This window comes from Erythrolamprus reginae, chromosome 5 (genome assembly GCF_031021105.1).
Source record: "Erythrolamprus reginae isolate rEryReg1 chromosome 5, rEryReg1.hap1, whole genome shotgun sequence".
NCBI lineage: Eukaryota > Metazoa > Chordata > Lepidosauria > Squamata > Dipsadidae > Erythrolamprus > Erythrolamprus reginae.
Window position 1 is genome coordinate 112,432,856 of NC_091954.1, and position 20,484 is coordinate 112,453,339.

General features: G+C 44.0%; 1 protein-coding gene across 1 annotated transcript in view; it reads right to left on the reverse strand.

Moving 5' to 3' along the window:
* The window catches only part of PSMD2 (proteasome 26S subunit ubiquitin receptor, non-ATPase 2), a 51,678-nt gene that overhangs the window by 20,103 nt on the left and 11,091 nt on the right, over positions 1-20,484 (reverse strand). Inside the window, exons 5-11 of the mRNA XM_070753742.1 lie at positions 18,883-19,107; positions 16,625-16,783; positions 14,807-14,951; positions 7,264-7,324; positions 5,775-5,921; positions 3,528-3,634; positions 1,882-2,009 (exon numbers count right to left, since the gene is read on the reverse strand). Of these exons, the coding sequence (XP_070609843.1) occupies positions 1,882-2,009; positions 3,528-3,634; positions 5,775-5,921; positions 7,264-7,324; positions 14,807-14,951; positions 16,625-16,783; positions 18,883-19,107 (972 nt within the window). The remainder of the gene's footprint in view (positions 1-1,881; positions 2,010-3,527; positions 3,635-5,774; positions 5,922-7,263; positions 7,325-14,806; positions 14,952-16,624; positions 16,784-18,882; positions 19,108-20,484) is intronic.

Consider the following 20,484-nt stretch of genomic DNA (forward strand, 5'->3'; position numbering starts at 1 on the left):
GAAGGCTCTTCCCCTGGGTCCCGCCAAATGACATTGTTTAGTTGACGGGACCCGGACTAGGTCAACTCTGTGGGACCGAACCGGTCGCTGGGATTCGTGCGGCAGAAGGCGGTCCCGGAGATATTCTGGTCCGGTGCCATGAAGGGCTTTATAGGTCATAACCAACACTTTGAATTGTGACCGGAAATTGATCGGCAACCAATGCAGACTGCCGAGTGTTGGAGTAACATGGGCATGCCTTGGGAAGCCCATGATTGCTCTCACAGCTGCATTCTTCATGATCTGAAGTTTCCGAACACTTTTCAAAGGTAGCCCCATGTAGAGAGCATTACAGTAGTCGAACCTCGAGGTGATGTGGGCATGAGTGACTGTGAGCAGTGAGTCCCGGTCCAGATAGGGCCGCACCTGGTGCACCAGGCGAACCTGGGCAAACGCCCCCCTCACCACAGCTGAAAGATGGCTCTCTAATGTGAGCTGTGGATCGAGGAGGACACCCAGGTTGCGGACCCTCTCTGAGGGGGGCAGTAATTCCCCCCCCCCCCAGGGTTATGGGCGAACCTTTTTATCCTCGGGTGCCGAAAAAGCATGCATGCACGCTATCGCATATATGCAACTACTCACACCCACAATTCAATGCCTGGGGAGGGCGAAAACAGCTTCCCCCGGAGGCCCACTGGAAACAGGAAACAGACTGTTTCCCAACTTCTGTTGGGCCCAGTAGGCTCGTGTTTTGCCCTCCCCAGGCTCCAAAGATTTCCCTGGACCCAAGAGAGAGTAAAAACGCCCTCCTCCATCCCCCCGGGGGCTCTCTGGAAGCCAAAAACATCCTCCCAGAGCCTCAGTGTGAGGCAAAACTCAGCTGGCCAACACACACAGGCACATTGGAGCTAAACTAAGGCAACGACTCGCCTGCCAGCAGATATGGCTCCATGTGCCACTTAATAATAATAATAATTTATTGGGTTTGTATGCCACCCCTCTCCGCAGACTCGGCGCAGCTAACAACAATAATAAACACAACATGTACAATCCAATAATAAAAAACAACTAAAAACCCCTATTATAAAACCAAACATACACACAAACATACCATGCATAACTTGTAATGGTCTAGGGGGAAGGAATATCTCAACTCCCCCATGCCTGGCGGTATAAATGAGTCTTGAGTAGTTTACGAAAGACAGGGAGGGTGGGTGCAGTTCTAATCTCCGGGGGGAGTTGGTTCCAGAGGGCCGGGGCCGCCACAGAGAAGGCTCTTCCCCTGGGTCCCGCCAAACGACATTGTTTAGTCGACGGGACCTGGAGAAGGCCAACTCTGTGGGACCTTATCGGTCGCTGGGACTTATGACACCTGTGCCATAGGTTTGCCTTCACTGACCTAGACCAGCGATGGAGAGCCTTTATTCGGTCGGGTGCCAAAAGGGTGCGTACACGCATGATAGCACGTGCATGCCCACACCCATAATGCAATGCCCTTCCCCCTGTGCAGAAATGTGTAGAAATCTAATATTAAAATACTAAACAACTGAAAAATTCTAAAACCCCATTTATCCTAACGTAATCATCCACATTCACCTTCCCCCCATGTATGCGCAAAGGACTCACTGAAGCCTCCAGACTTCCGGTAGGCCCATTGGGCTGTTTTTCGCCATTAGAAGACTGTCTGGAGAGAACGAACACTGGAGCTGACCTAGAGCAATGCCTCGCGTGGCCTCAGATATGGCTCTGCGTGTCACTTGTGGCACACGGGCCATAGGTTCGCCCTCAATGACCTAGACTGTTGGAGGAGGGGGGGAGCATAGGCCGACTCTGTAAACCGATTAGAGGGTCGTGAAGCACTGCGAAGCGATATGTGAGTCAAAGTGCTGTTGCTATCCTCACCCAAAGATGGCGCCAATGCGCATGGTGTTGCTGTTGTGAAGGATGTAGTCGGAGAGCAGCGCAAGGGCTGGGTCGCATTCATTCCTCACGCCGGAGTTCACAATGCCACAAGCCAGAAGAGCCCCTGACTGGAGAAAAGATGAAGAAGGAAATACATAGGATACAAGAGATACAGTGATACCTTGTCTTACAAACTTAATTGGTTCCGGGATGAGGTTCTTAAGGTGAAAAGTTTGTAAGACGAAACAATGTTTCCCATAGGAATCAATGGAAAAGAGATTAATGCGTGCAAGCCCAAAACTCACCCCTTTTGCCAGCTGAAGCGCCCGTTTTTGCACTGCTGGGATTCCCCTGAGGCTCCCTTCCATGGGAAACCCCACCTCCGGACCTCTATGTTTTTGCGATGCTGCGATTTCACTGAGGCTCCCCTCGCTAGGAAACCCCACCTCTGGACTTCCGTTGCCAGCGAAGCGCCCGTTTTTGCGCTGCTGGGATTCCCCTGCAGCATCGCAAAAACACAGAAGTCTGGAGGTGGTGTTTCCCATGGAGGGGAGCCTCAGGGGAATCCCAGCAGCCCAAAAATGGGTGCTTCGCTGGCAATAGAAGTCCGGAGGCAGAGCACCCCAGTGGTGGCGGTGGGTTTGTAAGGTGAAAATAGTTTGTAAGAAGAGGCAAATAAAATCTTAAACCCCGGGTTTGTATCTCGAAAAGTTTGTATGATGAGGCGTTTGTAAGACGAGGTATCACTGTATATCTAAATGACAAACCCCCCCCCTCTATCTATCTATCTATCTATCTATCTATCTATCTATCTATCTATCTATCTATCTATCAGACTTCTATGCCACCCTTCTCAACCAACTCAGGGCAGCGTACAACACAATACATACGGTACAAATGTGTAGAATAACAATAACAACAATAACAACAATAACAATAACAATAATAACAATAATAATTTATTTGATTTGAATGCCGTCCCTCTCTGAAGACTCGGGGCGGGTCACAATAATAAAAGCAATATTATAGTGAAACAATATTATAGTGAATATTAAAAAAGAAGCATATAAAACCCTATCATATTTAAAAACCAGACAACACATACCTACCAAACACAAAATATAAAAAAGCCTGGGGGAAAGGTGTCTCAACTCCCCCATGCCTGGCGGTATAGATGGATCTTGAGTAGTTTACGAAAGACAATGGGGGTGGGGGCAGTTCTAATCTCCGGGGGGAGTTGATTCCAGAGGGCCGGGGCCGCCACAGAGAAGGCTCTTCCCCTGGGGCCCACCAAACGACATTGTTTGGTCGACGGGACCCGGAGAAGGCCAACTTTTACCCTCCCCCCTGGCTCCAGGGAAGCCTTTGGAGCCTGGGGAGGGTGAAACACAAGTCTTACTGGGCCACCAGAAGTTGGGAAACAGGCCATTTCTGGTCCAGAAGGGGGGGGGAGCTGTTTTGGCCCTCCCCAGGCATTGAATGATGGGTGTGCTCTTTCGGCACCTGAGGGAAAAAAGGTTCCCCATCACTGATCTAAACTCTGTTCTATAGGAGTTGAGTCTAACTCAAGGTGTTTTTTAAAAAAATCCTTCTATGACTAGACTGCTCCACATGGGAGAATTTAGGTTAGGCGTAGTCTTGCTCACCTTGATGTAGTCTTCTGACGAATATAGATACTTGTCTATCTGGGTGAGGCCCCCATCCACATCCCACAAGAGGATCATCCCCAACGAGGCTGCAGCACTCAGCATCCCTGCAAAAAAATAGGAGTCAGAAGAATACCAGCACATGTGTAAACTATGGGTAACAATTTCTATTGACTAGTGTTCTACTCCCTGCAACGGTTAATCAATGCTAGTTAACAAACGGCTTGAGAAATCTTGCATCCATCCACCCCTTCGAGCCACAATACGTTGTGATTCCTGGGGTTGCCCTAGGAATCGGACCAGAATATCTCTGGGACCGCCTTCTGTCGCACGAATCCCAGCGACCAGTTTTCTAGTACTGATGATGTTATCTACTTCGGTAATGAAACGTCTGCCAAAAACAACGAGCTAAGAGCACCAAGGACCCAATACAGTGATCCCCCGATTATCGCGAGGTTTCCATTCCAAGACCCCTCGCGATAATCGATATTTCGGGATGTAGTGGTGCGGAAGTAAAAACACCATCTGCGCATGCGCGCCCCTTTTTCCATGGCCGCACATGCGCAGATGGTGGAGTTTGCGTGTGGGCGGCGGGGAAGACCCGGGGAAGACCCAGGGAAGGTTCCTTCGGCCGCCCAACAGCTGATCTGCTCCGCAGCGCGGCAGCAGAGAGGAGCCGAAGATGGGGTTTCCCCGTTGCCCAGGCAACGGGGAAACCCCATCTTCGGCTCCTCGCTGCTGCCGCGCTGCGGAGCAGATCAGCTGTTGGGCGGCCAAAGGAACCTTCCCTGGGTCTTCCCGCCGCCCAGGCAAAGGGGAAACCCCAAGATCGCTTGCCGCTTGCCCGTTTGCCCGGCTGCTCGCTTGCCGCTCGCTTCCAGCGCGGCAGCAGCGAGGAGCCAAAGATGGGGTTTCCCCGTTGCCTGGGCAACGGGGAAACCCCATCTTCGGCTCCTCGCTGCTGCTGCGCTGCCGAGATCAGCTGGTGGGCGGCCGAAGGAACCTTCCCTGGGTGCCGCCCGCCGCTCGAGAGCAAGAGGGGGAGAGATAGAGAAAGAGAGAGAAGGAAAGAAAGAGATGAGAGAGGGAGGAAGAGAGTGTGAGAGAGGAAGAAGCAAGATAGAGAAAGAGAGAGAGAAAGAAAGATGAGAAAGGAAGGGAGTGATGTCATCGGGTGGAAAAATCGCGATATAGCGTTTCGCAATGATCGGGATCGCGAAACTCGGGGGATCACTGTACTTCAAACCTGAGCTATACATATTCTGTCAGTATCAACTGTTATCATTCTCACTACCGATAAAATGAAAGGTGATTTGAATCAAACTTTGAGCCCAACCAGACTCATGATAGCTTTAAAGATACAGTGGTACCTCGTGATACGAACCCCTCATGATACGAATCCGGGGTTCGGAACTTTTTTGCCTCTTCTTACGAACTTTTTTCGGCTTACCTTTTAAAACAGCCGGGGGGCTTCTCGGCATTCTCCCGAACCCGAACCCGAACTTTTCGGCTTCGGGAGGCCGCCGAGAAGCGCTGCCGCCTGGTTGTCACCTTCTGAAACAGCCGGGGGGCTTCTCAGCGAACGGCGAGAAGCCCCCCGGCTGTTTCAGAAGGTGACAGCCGGGTGGCAGTGCTTCTCGGCGGCCTCCCAAACCCGAACCCGAACCGTTCGGGAGAACGCCGAGAAGCCCCCCGGCAGTTTTAAAAGGTAACAGCCGGGCGGCGGCGCCCAGCAGAGCGCCATTTTGCAAAAAAAAAATTCTTTTTGCACGCATTAATCGCTTTTACATTGTTTCCTATGGGAAACAATGTTTCGTCTTATGAACTTTTCGCCTTACGAACCTACTTCGGGAACCAATTAAGTTCGTAAGACGAGGTATTACTATATGTCCATGCAATTTTTGGGCAGCACTACCCAAATGACTGTCAATCCCTTCTGGCATCCCAGTTCTGGGGTTTCCTGGTGATTTAACATCCTGGTAGTCATTAGACCTGACCCTCTTGATTTCCGAGTTCAGGCAAAATCAAATCCGGTTCTGCCACTTGCTGAGTGATACCAGCGATTTTTTCAGGATCTTAGAAAATGGAGCCCAGAACCAGAGTTCCAAATTCTACCCAATAATGAATTCATTGCCAGAGAGCATCTCTTGGGAGTTCAACATTTCCCACTCTGGAGCAAATGTCTCCACCCTATCCCTTATCCCCCCACCTCCTGTCCCAGTTCTCGGGTTTTTCCTTCTCCCTCACCGTGGTCCTTGTTTTTGTAGAGCCACTTGTTGCCATCGTCCGTCAGCAGCTTGTCCTGGCCAAAAGCAGCATTCACAAAACCGTTCACGAAGGAGGAAGCCAAATTCATGCGAGCCGAATCGACTTGCGAACCGCTGCCACCAAACCCTGAGGGAGCAGAGAACATGGGGATCAATGGCCATCGCTCTTGGCCTCAGATCAGAACTGCGAAACATCTCGGCTGAGCCCCAAAAGATTGTTTTTTAAGAAGTTGTGGCCAATGAGCTGGCCATCAAAACAATTAGTGTCACCGGCTGCCCGCTGAATAAACAACCATGTCTGGATTTTATCATTAGAAAACTATGGGCAATTGGAAGACCAGGAGAAAAGTGAACACAAGAACAAGTACAGTGATACCTCGTCATACAACTTTTCGAGATACAAACCCGGGGTTTAATATTTTTTTGCCTCTTCTTACAAACTATTTTCACCTTACAAACCCACCACTGCCGCTGGGATGCCTCGCCTCCGGACTTCCGTTGCCAGCGAAGCACCCTTTTTTGCACTGCTGGGATTCCCCTGAGGCTCCCCTCCATGGGAAACCCCACCTCTGGACTTCCATGTTTTTATGATGCTACAGGGGAATCCCAGCAGCGCAAAAACGGGCTCTTCGCTGGCAACAGAAATCTGGAGGTGGGGTTTCCCAGCGAGGGGAGCCTCAGTGAAATCGCAGCATCGTAAAAACACAGAGGTCCGGAGGTGGGGAGGACTTCGGTGTTTTTGCAATGTTGCGATTTCACTGATACTCCCTTCACTGGGAAACCTCACCTCCGGACTTCTGTTGCCAGTGAAGCGCTCGTTTTTGCGATGCTGGGATTCCCCTGCTGGGATTCCCCTGCAGCATTGCAAAAACACAGAAGTCCGGAGGTGGGGTTTCCCATGGAGGGGAGCCTCAGGGGATTCCCAGCAGCACAAAAACAGGCGCTTCGGCTGGGAAAAGGGGTGAATTTTGGGCTTGCACGCATTAATCGCTTTTCCATTGATTCCTATGGGAAACATTGTTTCGTCTTACAAACTTTTCACCTTAAGAACCTCGTCCCGGAACCAATTAAGTTTGTAAGACAAGGTATCACTGTATATAATTTCCCACTCAATGGCCCCAAATCTCCCAAACCCTCAGAATGTGAATCAAGAATTTGGAGGAGAGGGACACACTTAACAAATGTGACGAGCTATAGATTAAGTTTGCAAAAGAAAATTCAAATATAACTGGAACATTATATCTGAAGAGGCATTCCCAGGTCTTCGGAGAGGGGCGGCATACAAATCTAATAAATTCAATTCAATTCATCATTATATAGTTAGAACTGCCCTTCTCTGTACTCAAATTCAATCCAAACGGTGTGAATCAGACCAAGGGCAAGAGTTTTACAACCAACCAAGATATCCCATCAATTTTCGAGTGAACCCAGCCAGCAAGGACCCCACTATTTTAAAGCCCAGCACTTACTGTTATTTTCTAGATGTGTTTTGTAAATGTCATCTGGCACTTTGGGCTCCATGATGTCCAGCTGGAGGTAAAAGAAAATAATTATATTTGATGTCTTTAATGTATAAAACAAGTCTGATTGTTAAATTAATCCAGTATCCGTGATTAATATATATATATGGAATCACAGAATGAGCAAACTAGATGTGGTTCACAACAGTTTAAGTTACCAAAAAAAAAATCTAAAATCAAAGTTAATGCTATTCAAAGATCCAAAACATCATCAAAAAAGCACAACAAAGAATGCTCTATCTGCGCTACTTCAGAAAGCTCAAACTGTCCAAGGAGCTGCTGATATAGTTCAACAGAGGAATCATTGGGTCTGTCATCTGCACCTCTATAACTGTCTGGTTTGGTTCTGCAACCCAACAAGACCGACACAGACTTCAGAGGAGAATCAGAACTGCAGAAAAAACAATGGCTGCCAACCTGCCTCCCATTGATGACCTGTATACTGCACGAGTCAAAAAGAGACTATGAAAATATATACAGATATTTTCTCTACATGAATTGTTTCTACCCTCAAAATGAGACTATGGGGCACTGCACACCAGAACAACTAGACACAGGAACAGTTTTTTCCCTGAGTGCCATCACTCTGCTTAACAACTAATTCTCACAACAGTCAAATAATTTACTAACTGTATTACTATTATTCTTCTCTTCCTTACATAGAAACATAGAAGACTGACGGCAGAAAAAGACCTCATGGTCCATCTAGTCTACCCTTATACTATTTCCTGTATTTTATCTTACAATGGATACATGTTTAAATTCAGTTACTGTGGATTTACCAACCATGTCTGCTGGAAGTTTGTTCCAAGGATCTACTACTCTTTCAGTGAAATAATATTTTCTCACGTTGCTTTTGATCTTTCCGCCAACTAACTTCAGATTGTGTCCCCTTGTTCTTGTGTTCACTTTCCTATTAAAAACACTTTCCTCCTGAACCTTATTTAACCCTTTGACATATTTAAATGTTTCGATCATGTCCCCCCTTTTCCTTCTGTCCTCCAGAATCTTATATAAAAATATCTTTATTTTTATATAAGAACTGGTATCTTATATAAAAATATCTTTATACTGATATTATTTGTTTCCTAGTATGGTATGATAGTTTATTAATAACCTTGACTATTGCCATGTGTTGTATCTTATGATTCTTGATGAATGTATTTTATTCTCATGTACACTGGGAGCATATATACCAAAGACAAATTCCTTGTGTGTCTAATAACACTTGGCCAATAAAGAATTCCATTCCATCCTACTCTACTCTATAATTGAACACATTCACTTGTAGAATAAGGATACAGCGGTAAAGTAATTAACTAATCTACAGTCTCATTAGATAGAGGGAACTGAAAATTCAATATGTCCTATTGTTACCCCAAATTAAAACTTTGCTTTTCCGTGATGTAACACCCCACATTCAGTCCCTTTGAGGAAAACACAACTTTCTTATAGCCCCAGGAGACCATAGCAAATCATTTTAAAACCAGAGTTTGCAAGAACTAAGTTGGCTCACTTTATAATTTTTCTGTTATTCAATTCTTAATTGCCCTCCATTTTTGAAACAATGCAATTAGGGATAACGTGGAAAAGCTGAGGGGGGAAAGTATTTTGAGGGACTATCCAGTAGCACAGGAGTCTCAAATTCCCTGCAGTGTTGGATGAACGCCCAAATCAAAGAAAAGGTTTACTGAAAACCAAAAAAACCCCCAAAACATCCAATTTTTCCCCCTTCTTTAAGACAGATGCCCTGCTGAGCATTACTGTTCATTAGAAATGCGAAACATGTTGAATTTGAAATGTTGTGATCTTGAAAAAATGGTTTCTCAGTTAGATCAGGTTGTTCTGACCTTGCTGGAAATATTTTGAGCTCAACTTCGCTGTTTTACATTCAGAATGCTTCTGGTAATTCTCAGTAATGTTTCCAGGACATTCCAGGTGAGCTCAGAACAGCTCTTCCTTCCAAGGAACTCTTTTGGAATTCAACATATTCTGCACCCTTCGGCAAACAGTGGTCCCAAAAGAAGGATTACAATCAAATAACTGATCATTCTGAGCAGAGATATTCTGAGCAGAGACAGGTTACAAGCGGTGTGCCACAAGGGTCTGTTCTGGGTCCTATTCTTTTTAAGTGACATAGGGGAAGGTTTGGTAGGGAAGGTTTGCCTATTTGCCGATGACTCTAAAGTGTGCAATAGGGTTGATATTCCTGGAGGCGTCTGTAATATGGTAAATGGTTTAGCTTTACTAGATAAATGGTCAAAGCAATGTAAACTGCAGTTTAATGTTTCCAAATGTAAAATAATGCTCTTGGGGAAAAGGAATCCTCAATCTGAGTATTGTATTGGCAGTTCTGTGTTAGCAAAAACTTCAGAAGAGAAGGATTTAGGGGTAGTGATTTCTGACTGTCTCAAAATGGGTGAACAGTGCAGTCAGGCGGTAGGGAAAGCAAGTAGGATGCTTGGCTGCATAGCTAGAGGTATAAGAAGCAGAAAGAGGGAGATTATGATCCCGCTATATAGAGTGCTGGTGAGACCACATTTGGAATACTGTGTTCAGTTCTGGATACCTCACCTACAAAAAGATATTGACAAAATTGAACGGGTCCAAAGACGGGCTACAAGAATGGTGGAAGGTCTTAAGCATAAAACGTATCAGGAAAGACTTAATGAACTCAATCTGTATAGTCTGGAGGACAGAAGGGAAAGGGGGGACATGATCGAAACATTTAAATATATTAAAGGGTTAAATAAGGTCCAGGAGGAAAGTGTTTTTAATAGGAAAGTGAACACAAGGACAAGGGGACACAATCTGAAGTTAGTTGGGGGAAAGATCAAAAGCAACAAGAGAAAATATTATTTTACTGAAAGAGTAGTAGATCCTTGGAACAAACTTCCAGCAGACGTGGTAGATAAATCCACAGTAACTGAATTTAAACATGCCTGGGATAAACATATATCCATCCTAAGATAAAATACAGGAAATAGTATAAGGGCAGACTAGATGGACCATGAGGTCTTTTTCTGCCGTCAGACTTGTATGTTTCTGTTTCTATCACCCCACACCAGTATATGGAAATGAAAAAAGACTCCAGGACTGCAAATCCTGTTTTATCTGTAACTGAAATTTAGAAATAGGTATTAGATATTAGAAACCTCGAGATGCCATTATTTTACACTAAATTTTCCAAATAGCTTTTAATGTCAAACAAGCTGCCTTTATTGTTAGAAGAGGTGAGAGCAGAGAAATGATTCATAAGTACACCAGCGCTATATTTCAAGTATTTAAACACAGGTTCAGCATTCCTAAGAAAGCAGTTCGACACCAGTGTTTAATTTCAACTGCAGTGTAGCCATAAATTTATTCAACACAAGACATTTTCTATTTAAAAAGTCTTTATGATATGTTTAGTTTCCGAGCACTTGGTTCTGAAAACCAAACAACCAACTTTATTATGTCTCACAGTTTAAATCTAAATATCTTAGCTGGCTTACAATGAAATATACAGAATATATTTAGAACTGCAATCTTTAAGCTTCATTCTTTTCAGATTTCAGCGTAACATATTTAGCTGACAAGTTTGTATCGTCGACTAAACAATGTCGTTTGGCGGGACCCAGGGGAAGAGCCTTCTCTGTGATGGCCCCGACCCTCTGGAATCAACTCCCCCCAGATATCAGAGTTGCCCCCACCCTCCTTGCCTTTTGTAAGCTCCTTAAAACCCACCTCTGTCGTCACGCATGGGGGAATTAAGATTTTCCCTTCCCCCTAGGCTTATAAAATTTATGCATGGTATGTCTGTATTTATGATTGGTTTCTTAAATTAGGGTTTTTTAATTAACTTAAATATTAGATTTGTTTATATTGTCTTATTATTGTTGGAGAGGGGCGGCATACAAATCTGATAAATAAATAAATAAATAAATCATGCACAGGTTTTAACCTCTATACTCCTTTTTACAATTTGCTAAATCTTTCCAAATTCTAATTACATTTACTATGCCACTGTGTCATTCCATATCCCGATTGTTGAAAACAAGATAAATTCTAGTAAAATATCCAGGTTAAAACAAAAATACGAAAATAACCTACAGCAAAACTGATACGTTGAAAAACCTTCCATGCCTGAGAACTGATTAAAACTCACCCTTGCATCAAATTAAAAACAGTGAAACCATCTCTGCAAAATGTTCAATCTGGCTTAAATTTGAGGAACAGGCAGGCCTCGTTTAGCAACTACAATTGGGATAACACACTTGGTTGTTAAGCAAAGAGGTTGCCAAGTGAAAGAGCGACTGTGCTTGCGATCTTATTTCAGCTTTACTTTGTGCTACACACCTGCAAAGATCATAAATGTGAGGATTTATGGTCATAAAATTACTCTCCATTTTATTTATACCGGTTGCTAAACAAAACAGTCACTAAACAAGGTTGACCTGTATTATTCCTTAACATTTGATTTTTTTTTTTTCAAAAACATAATGGCTGCTGTGGGGGGAAAATCTATCAGGAAATAAACTGAGAGCATCAGCATGGAGCATTCTCAGTTCGTTTGCCACAGTAGGTGGCACTAAGATGCAAAATAATGCGACAGGATGGGGAGGCATTTCTTAAAATTAAGCCAGATTGCTTAAAAATCTTTATAACAAGTAGGAAGAGGGAGATTATGATCCCGCTAAATAGAGTGCTGGTGAGACCACATTTGGAATACTGTGTTCAGTTCTGGAGACCTCACTTACAAAAAGATATTAATAAAACTGAACGGGTCCAAAGACGGGCTACAAGAATGGTGGAAGGTCTTAAGCATAAAACATATCAGGAAAGACTTAATGAACTCAATCTGTCTAGTCTGGAGGACAGAAGGGAAAGGGGGGACATGATCGAAACATTTAAATATGCCAAATGGTTAAATAAGGTCCAGGAGGAAAGTGTTTTTAATAGGAAAGTGAACACAAGAACAAGGGGGCACAATCTGAAGTTAGTTGGGGAAAAGATCAAAAGCAACAGGAGAAAATATTATTTTACTGAAAGAGTAGTAGATCCTTGGAACAAACTTCCAGCAGACATGATAGATAAATCCACAGCAACTGAATTTAAACATGCCTGGGATAAACATATATCCATCCTAAGATAAAATACAGAAAATAGTATAAGGGCAGACTAGATGGACCATGAGGTCTTTTTCTGCCGTCAGACTTCTATGTTTCTAAGGAATCTATATCTCACTGTTATTCTAAAAAAAAGCCTAAAGTAGATTTATTGTTATTTTTAATTTATTTTTAATTTGTTTAATTTATTATGTTAATATTTTTAGATTTAATAACTCGAAAATGGACAACTAACATCAAAAACATCAAAAAAGCACAACAAAGAATGTTCTTTCTTTCTTTCAACTCACTGGTTCCATAACTCACTGGTTCGGTTTTGCAACCCAACAAGACAGACACAGACTTCAGAGGTTAATTAGAACTGCAGAAAAAACTATTGCTACCAACCTGCCCTCCATTGAGGACCTGTATACTGCCGGAGTCAAAAAGAGGACTGTGAAATTATTAGTGAAGATTGGACTTAATCCCTGGATAGTTCAGTGGATTTCAAGCTGGCTGAAGCATAGACATCAGAGAGTTATTGTTAATGGCGAGTATTCTGAGCAGAGACAGGTTACAAGCGGTGTGCCACAAGGGTCTGTTCTGGGTCCTATTCTTTTTAATATGTTTGTGAGTGACATAGGGGAAGGTTTGGTAGGGAAGGTTTGCCTATTTGCCGATGACTCTAAAGTGTGCAATAGGGTTGATATTCCTGGAGGGGTCTGTAATATGGTAAATGATTTAGCGTTACTAGATAAATGGTCAAAGCAATGGAAACTGCAGTTTAATGTTTCCAAATGTAAAATAATGCACTTGGGGAAAAGGAATCCTAAATCTGAGTATTGCATTGGCAATTCTGTGTTAGCAAAAACTTCAGAAGAGAAGGATTTAGGGGTAGTGATTTCTGACAGTCTCAAAATGGGTGAGCAGTGTGGTCGGGCGGTAGGAAAGGCAAGTAGGATGCTTGGCTGCATAGCTAGAGGTATAACAAGCAGGAAGAGGGAGATTGTGATCCCCTTATATAGAGCGCTGGTGAGACCACATTTGGAGTACTGTGTTCAGTTCTGGAGACCTCACCTACAAAAAGATATTGACAAAATTGAACGGGTCCAAAGACGGGCTACAAGAATGGTGGAAGGTCTGAAGTATAAAACGTATCAGGAAAGACTTCATGAACTCAATCTGTATAGTCTGGAAGACAGAAGGAAAAGGGGGGACATGATCGAAACATTTAAATATGTTAAAGGGTTAAATAGGGTTCAGGAGGGAAGTGTTTTTAACAGGAAAGTGAACACAAGAACAAGGGGACACAATCTGAAGTTAGTTGGGGGAAAGATCAAAGGCAACATGAGAAAGTATTATTTTACTGAAAGAGTAGTAGATCCTTGGAACAAACTTCCAGCAGACGTGGTTGGTAAATCCACAGTAACCGAATTTAAACATGCCTGGGATAAACATATATCCATTGTAAGATAAAATACAGGAAATAGTAAAAGGGCAGACTAGATGGACCATGGGGTCTTTTTCTGCCGTCAGTCTTCTATGTTTCTATGTTTCTATTTACTGACCCTTGACATCCTGGACACAAACTGTTTCAACTCCTACCCTCAAAACAATGCTAGAGAGCAGTGTTTCCCAACCTTGGCAACTTGAAGATATCTGGACTTCAACTCCTAGAATTCCCCAGCCAGCATTCGCTGGCTGTGGAATTCTGGGAGTTGAAGTCCAAATATCTTCAAGTTGCCAAGGTTGGGAAACACTGCTATAGAGCAACCCACACCAGAACAACTAGACACAAGAACAGTTTTTTCCCTAACACCCTCATTTTGCTAAACAAATAATTCCTTCAACATGTCAAACTATTGACTAAGTCTGAATTACTATTAATCTTTTCATCAATCCTATCACCAATCTCTTCCCACAAATGGCTGTATGACTGTAACTTTGTTGCTTGTATCCTTACAATTTATATTGATCGGCTCGTAATATGATTTGACTGCTTATTTGTACCCGCACTATCAGTAAGTGTTGTACCTTATGATTCTTGATGAACTTATATTTTCTTTTATGTACACTGAGAGCATATGCACCAAAGACAAATTCCTTGTGTGTCCAATCACACTTGGCCAATAAAGAATTCTATTCTATTCTATTCTATTCTATCTTTCCTATCCTATTCTTCAGTCAACATTTATCTCTTGCTTGTTGTAAATCTGGGTGTCAAACCCATGTCATCAACATGACGTGTTGTGACTTTCCCTAAACTGTCATGGGCATGGTCAGCCCTGTTCTAAATGGACCTTCTGCAAGTCATTTCCACACACAGCTGCTCCTTTTTCAAGATTCAAAATCCTACTAGGGGGGAAAAAAACCCAACCAGCTTGTGATAGTGCGAGAGAACTTACTTCCCTGGCCAAGGCCAAAAAATTACTGTTGAGCTGGACGTTAGACATGATTTCTGTAAGATCCTCGTATTCTTCCACATCCTCACTTAGCTCCAGAAAGACACCATGGCGGCCCAGCATGAAGGCCATTTGCTTCTGAACCACTCTGCCAAAAAAAAGAGAAAGTCAGCAAACCATTTTTTTTAAAACTAGAATGGACTGTAAGATGATAAGATGATGAAGTTAAGCAGTCATTTATACAGCCACTCCAAGTCTGCAGAGAGGGGCGGCATACAAATCTAATAAATATATAAATAAAATAAAAAATCACAGCAATATCCTGTCGGTGGCCTTTAAAAAAAAATAGAGCCAGTGCTTTGCAGGAGTAACAGCATCCCCCAGAAAAGAGGGATGGGGGCTCAGTTTTCCAGGGTTTCCAAAATAGCAATTGCCCTTAAGACTTACCGTATTTTTCGGAGTATAAGACGCACCTTTTTCCTCCCTAAAAGAGACTGAAAATTCAGGTGCACCTTATACTTTGAATGTAGCTTTTTCCGAATCTTTTTTCCAGCCCTAACTAGGTGCTAACGATCTTCCCAGTTCTTATCCTTCAGATTCTTTCATTGTTATTCTTTGGGAAGAATGTTTTCCAAGCCCCAAGTCTTTGCAGGGTTTTTTACATTGCTCTAACTTACTCCAAATGTTTCTTTCCAGCCCTAACCAGGTGCTAACAATGTTCCCAGCTCTTACTGGCTTGCAAGCTCTTTCATTTTTACTCTCTCTGAATAAGGTTTCTTTAAAGCCCTAACCAGGGGATAAAAGAATGATAATTAATAATTTATTAGACTTGTATGCCGCCCCTGTCCAAAGACTCGGGGCGGCTCAATAATGTGCTGAAGCTGACCAGACTAAGGATGCTATCCAGATGGATATCTGGTAAGCAGATTCTTTTCCCTATTTTCCTCCCCAAAAACTAAGCTGCGTCTTATACTCCGAAAAATACAGTATATACTACTTCGCAGCCCTCTCTAAGCGGTTTACAGAGTCGGCATATTTTCCCCAACAATCTAGGTCCTCATTTTATCTACCTCGGAAGGATGGAAGGCTGAGTCAACCTTGAGCCTGGTGAACCAGATTGCAGGCAGCCGGCAGCCAGCAGAAGTTAGGGTGAAGGTTAAACCCCTTAAAACTTAATTTTGCTTGCTGGAGAGGGCTGTAACCACTGCTCCACTGAAGCTCTTAAGCTAGACATTCCTGCAACCGTTCTTCGGGGGGTTTATCCTCCAGCCCCTAATCATCTTTGAAACTCTTCTCTGCATTCTTTCTAGTGTCTCTGCATCTTTTTTTATACATGTGAATCAAAGGGTCTCTCAATCCTGAAGTTGGCTAAACTGTGGCTTGTCTTTGAACAAGGCCATAGACAGACTGACTGACTTACTTCCTTATTTATTAGATTTGTATGCCGCCCCTCTCCGTAGACTCGGGGCGGCTCACAGCAATAATAAACAATATATAACAAATCTAATAATTTAAAAGAAACACTAAAAGCCCCATTATTAAAAGCAAACATACACACAAGCATACCATGCATAAACTGTATAGGCCTGGGGGAGATGTTTCAATTCCCCCATGCCTGACGGCAAAGGTGGGTTTTAAGGAGTTTACGAAAGGCGAGGAGGGTGGGGGCAGTTCTAATCTCTGGGGGGAGCTGGTTCCAGAGGGCCGGGGCCACCACAGAGAAGGCTCTTCCCCTGGGTCCCAACAAACGATTCTCAATTCTCCTAACCCTGAACCCTGTGGCTCTGCCCATAGCACCCAATTCTAGGGACCACTACTTACATATCTTTGCAGGAAATGAAGATGTTTTCTGCCAGTTCCATGTCATTCAGCATGAGGGCCAAACGCAGGGCTTCAGGGTAGCGATTGAATTTACGGAAGATACTAAGGGCACAACGAAGCAGGGCAGAATTCTCTGGCTCGGGAACATAGCTCACACAGCTTGAAAGACAAAAAAGTTTGGTTAGCACTATGTCGGTTAGCCTTTTTTTCCACAAATGTTACACAGCCCCTTGGGGTAGTTCCCTAAACCTTAGCACTGCCCTCAATCCCTGCTGTCAAATTAGTTTTCGATATGTGGTGGGAAAAATCATTAAACATGAAAAATATTAGGTAGATGGGCTGGAAGAGAAAGAGAGAAAAAAAATCACCATGTGCACATTGACAAAAACGGGAGCCACAATTTTGTCATGACATTATCAGGCAAGAGTTAAAGCAGACATAAATCCTACTGAACAGCAAATATAGAAGTTACTATATTGGGAATTGGTTCCTTTAAAGGAGGGGGTGGAGGAGAGAAAACATTTTGTAAAATGATGAGCTGGTTGATAAACTTTACAATTATAGCTGGTCATACCCTTCTTATCAGATTCAGGTGAATTTCAGCACAAAAGACACCTTTTTTGCATGTGTAAACAAATGCCAGCCTGTCAATCAATCAGGATTTGGGCTCTGAATACTTTAGATCGGGAGTCTCCAAACTTGACAACTTTAAGACACATGGACTTCAACTTCCAGAATTCTGGGAGTTGATATCCATACGTCTTAAAATTGCCAAGATTGAGAAACACTGTCTTACACTTAAGGTCCTGCATTTTTTTTTGCAACAATTCTATGTCATATTTAATTTAATTTAATTTGACTTCTATTGAAATATGAAATTCAGCTGCTATGAGTCTCTGGAGAGGGGCGGCATACAAACATAATAATAATAATAATAATAATAATAATAATAATAATAATAATAGTAGTAGTAGTAGTAGTAGTAGTAGTAGTAGTAGTTGTTGTTGTTGTTATTAGCCGCCCAATCCCAATGGGACTCAGGGCAGTTTACAACAGTAAATAGTACATACAATAAACAAAGTCAAATAATTAGTAATTAAGAAAAGTAAAAACCATAATAAACCTTAAGGAACTATCCAATCAAACCCACATACATACAGAACAGTTACAAATTGGACGAGATAAGATGTTACATTCATATTGGACTGTCTCAGTAGAATGATTATTTCTTGTTCTATTATTTCTAAAGGAAATAATAGTTCCACTTTGAGTGCTATTCTGAACTCCACACTTAAAGCAGAAGTTAGGTTCAAAGGGTAAGAGGGGGAAAAGAATAGAACAATAAGATAGGAAGGAACTGGAAATATATTGTGATCCCGCTATATAGAGCGCTGGTGAGACCACATTTGGAATACTGTGTTCAGTTCTGGAGACCTCACATACAAAAAGATATTGACAACATTGAACGGGTCCAAAGACGGGCTACAAGAATGGTGGAAGGTCTTAAGCATAAAACGTATCAGGAAAGACTTCATGAACTCAATCTGTATAGTCTGGAGGACAGAAGGAAAAGGGGGGACATGATCGAAACATTTAAATATGTCAAAGGGTTAAATAAGGTCCAGGAGGGAAGTGTTTTTAATAGGAAAGTGAACACAAGAACAAGGGGACACAATCTGAAGTTAGTTGGGGGAAAGATCAAAAGCAACATGAGAAAATACTATTTGACTGAAAGAGTAGTAGATCCTTGGAACAAACTTCCAGCAGACGTGGTTGGTAAATCCACAGTAACTGAATTTAAACATGCCTGGGACAAACATATATCCATTGTAAGATAAAATACAGGAAATAGTATAAGGGCAGACTAGCTGGACCATGAGGTCTTTTTCTGCCGTCAGACTTCTATGTTTCTATATAGTTTTGAGAAGGTAGAGGCAGATAGCATTCTTCATGAAAAGATATCACACGGAAGAAGATTAAGATCTGTTCTTCTGCATTGTTTCAGAGTGCAGAAAAAGAATAAAGGATCAGAGGGATAGGAATGTAATTTCCAATTAAGCCTTGGGGAGAAAAAAACCTTTGGTAATTGAACCTTAGAACCAATTATACAGAGAAATTTGGTTTGGATAGTCACTGACAATGAGGATTTTAATCTGGATCTCTACGTTCATCCAAGGATTGATCTCAGGGGCTGAATTCAGCCTTGCCAACTCTTATGAACTGAACTCCACGAACCCAAAAAAGTGCCGTTCCCTCACCTGGTCAAATAGAGACAAACTTTGGCATAGGCGTTGTCATCAATATATTCCTCCAGCATATCCATCTGCTCAACTTCCATCAGCAAATCACAGGCCTCGTGCTCAGCATTATGGGCCATGTTGTACGGCACGATCTCCTTCACGAGAGTTAGAAGTGTGTCCTTCTGGGTCTTGTCTGCCTCGTCAATTTCCTGCCACTCCTTGGCGACTTCGCCTGCTAAATGCCTGCAGCCGCAATGGAAGGAGAATAGCATGATTTTAAAACAAAACAAACTCCCTATACAGAAGGTCATTATTGTTACAGTGGTACCTCTACCTAAGAACATCTCTACTTACAAACTTTCCTAGATAAGAACCAGGTGTTCAATTTTTATTTTTATTTTGCCTCTTCTCAGGAACCATTTTCCACTTACAAAGCTGAGCCTCCGAAACTGTAACCGGAAAAGGCAGGGAGAAGCCTCTGTGGGGCTTCTCTAGGAATCTCCTGGGGGGAAACAGGGCCGGAAAAGGCAGGGAGAAGCCTCTGTGGGGCTTCTCTAGGAATCTCCTGGGGGGAAACAGGGCCGGAAAAGGCAGGGAGAAGCCTCTGTGGGGCTTCTCTAGGAATCTCCTGGGGGGAAACAGGGCCGGAAAAGGCAGGGAGAAGCCTCCGTGGGGCTTCTCTAGGAATCTCCTGGGGGGAAACAGGGCCAGAAAAGGCAGGGAGAAGCCTCCGTGGGGCCTCCCTAGGAATCTCCTGGGGGGAAACAGGACCGGAAAAGGCGGGGAGAAGCCTCCGTGGGGCTTCTCTAGGAATCTCCTGGGGGGAAACAGGACCGGAAAAGGCAGGGAGAAGCCTCCGTGGGGCTTCTCTAGGAATCTCCTGGGGGGAAACAGGGCCGGAAAAGGCAGGGAGAAGCCTCCGTGGGGCTTCTCTAGGAATCTCCTGGGGGGAAACAGGGCCAGAAAAGGCAGGGAGAAGCCTCCGTGGGGACTCTCTAGGAATCTCCTGGGGGGAAACAGAACCGGAAAAGGCGGGGAGAAGCCTCCGTGGGGCTTCTCTAGGAATCTCCTGGGGGGAAACAGGGCCAGAAAAGGCAGAAGCCTCAGTGGGGCTTCTCTAGGAATCTCCTGGGGGGAAACAGGGCCGGAAAAGGCAGGGAGAAGCCTCCGTGGGGCCTCTCTAGGAATCTCCTGGGGGGAAACAGGGCCGGAAAAGGCAGAAGCCTCCGTGGGGCTTCTCTAGGAATCTCCTGGGGGGAAACAGGGCCGGAAAAGGCAGGCAGAAGCCTCCGTGGGGCCTCTCTAGGAATCTCCTGGGGGGAAACAGGACCGGAAAAGGCGGGGAGAAGCCTCCGTGGGGCTTCTCTAGGAATCTCCTGGGGGGAAACAGGGCCGGAAAAGGGAGAAGCCTCCGTGGGGCTTCTCTAGGAATCTCCTGGGGGGAAACAGGGCCGGAAAAGGCAGGGAGAAGCCTCCATGGGGCCTCTCTAGGAATCTCCTGGGGGGAAACAGGGCCGGAAAAGGCGGGTAGAAGCCTCCGTGGGGCCTCTCTAGGAATCTCCTGGGGGGAAACAGGGCCGGAAAAGGCGGGGAGAAGCCTCCGTGGGGCTTCTCTAAGAA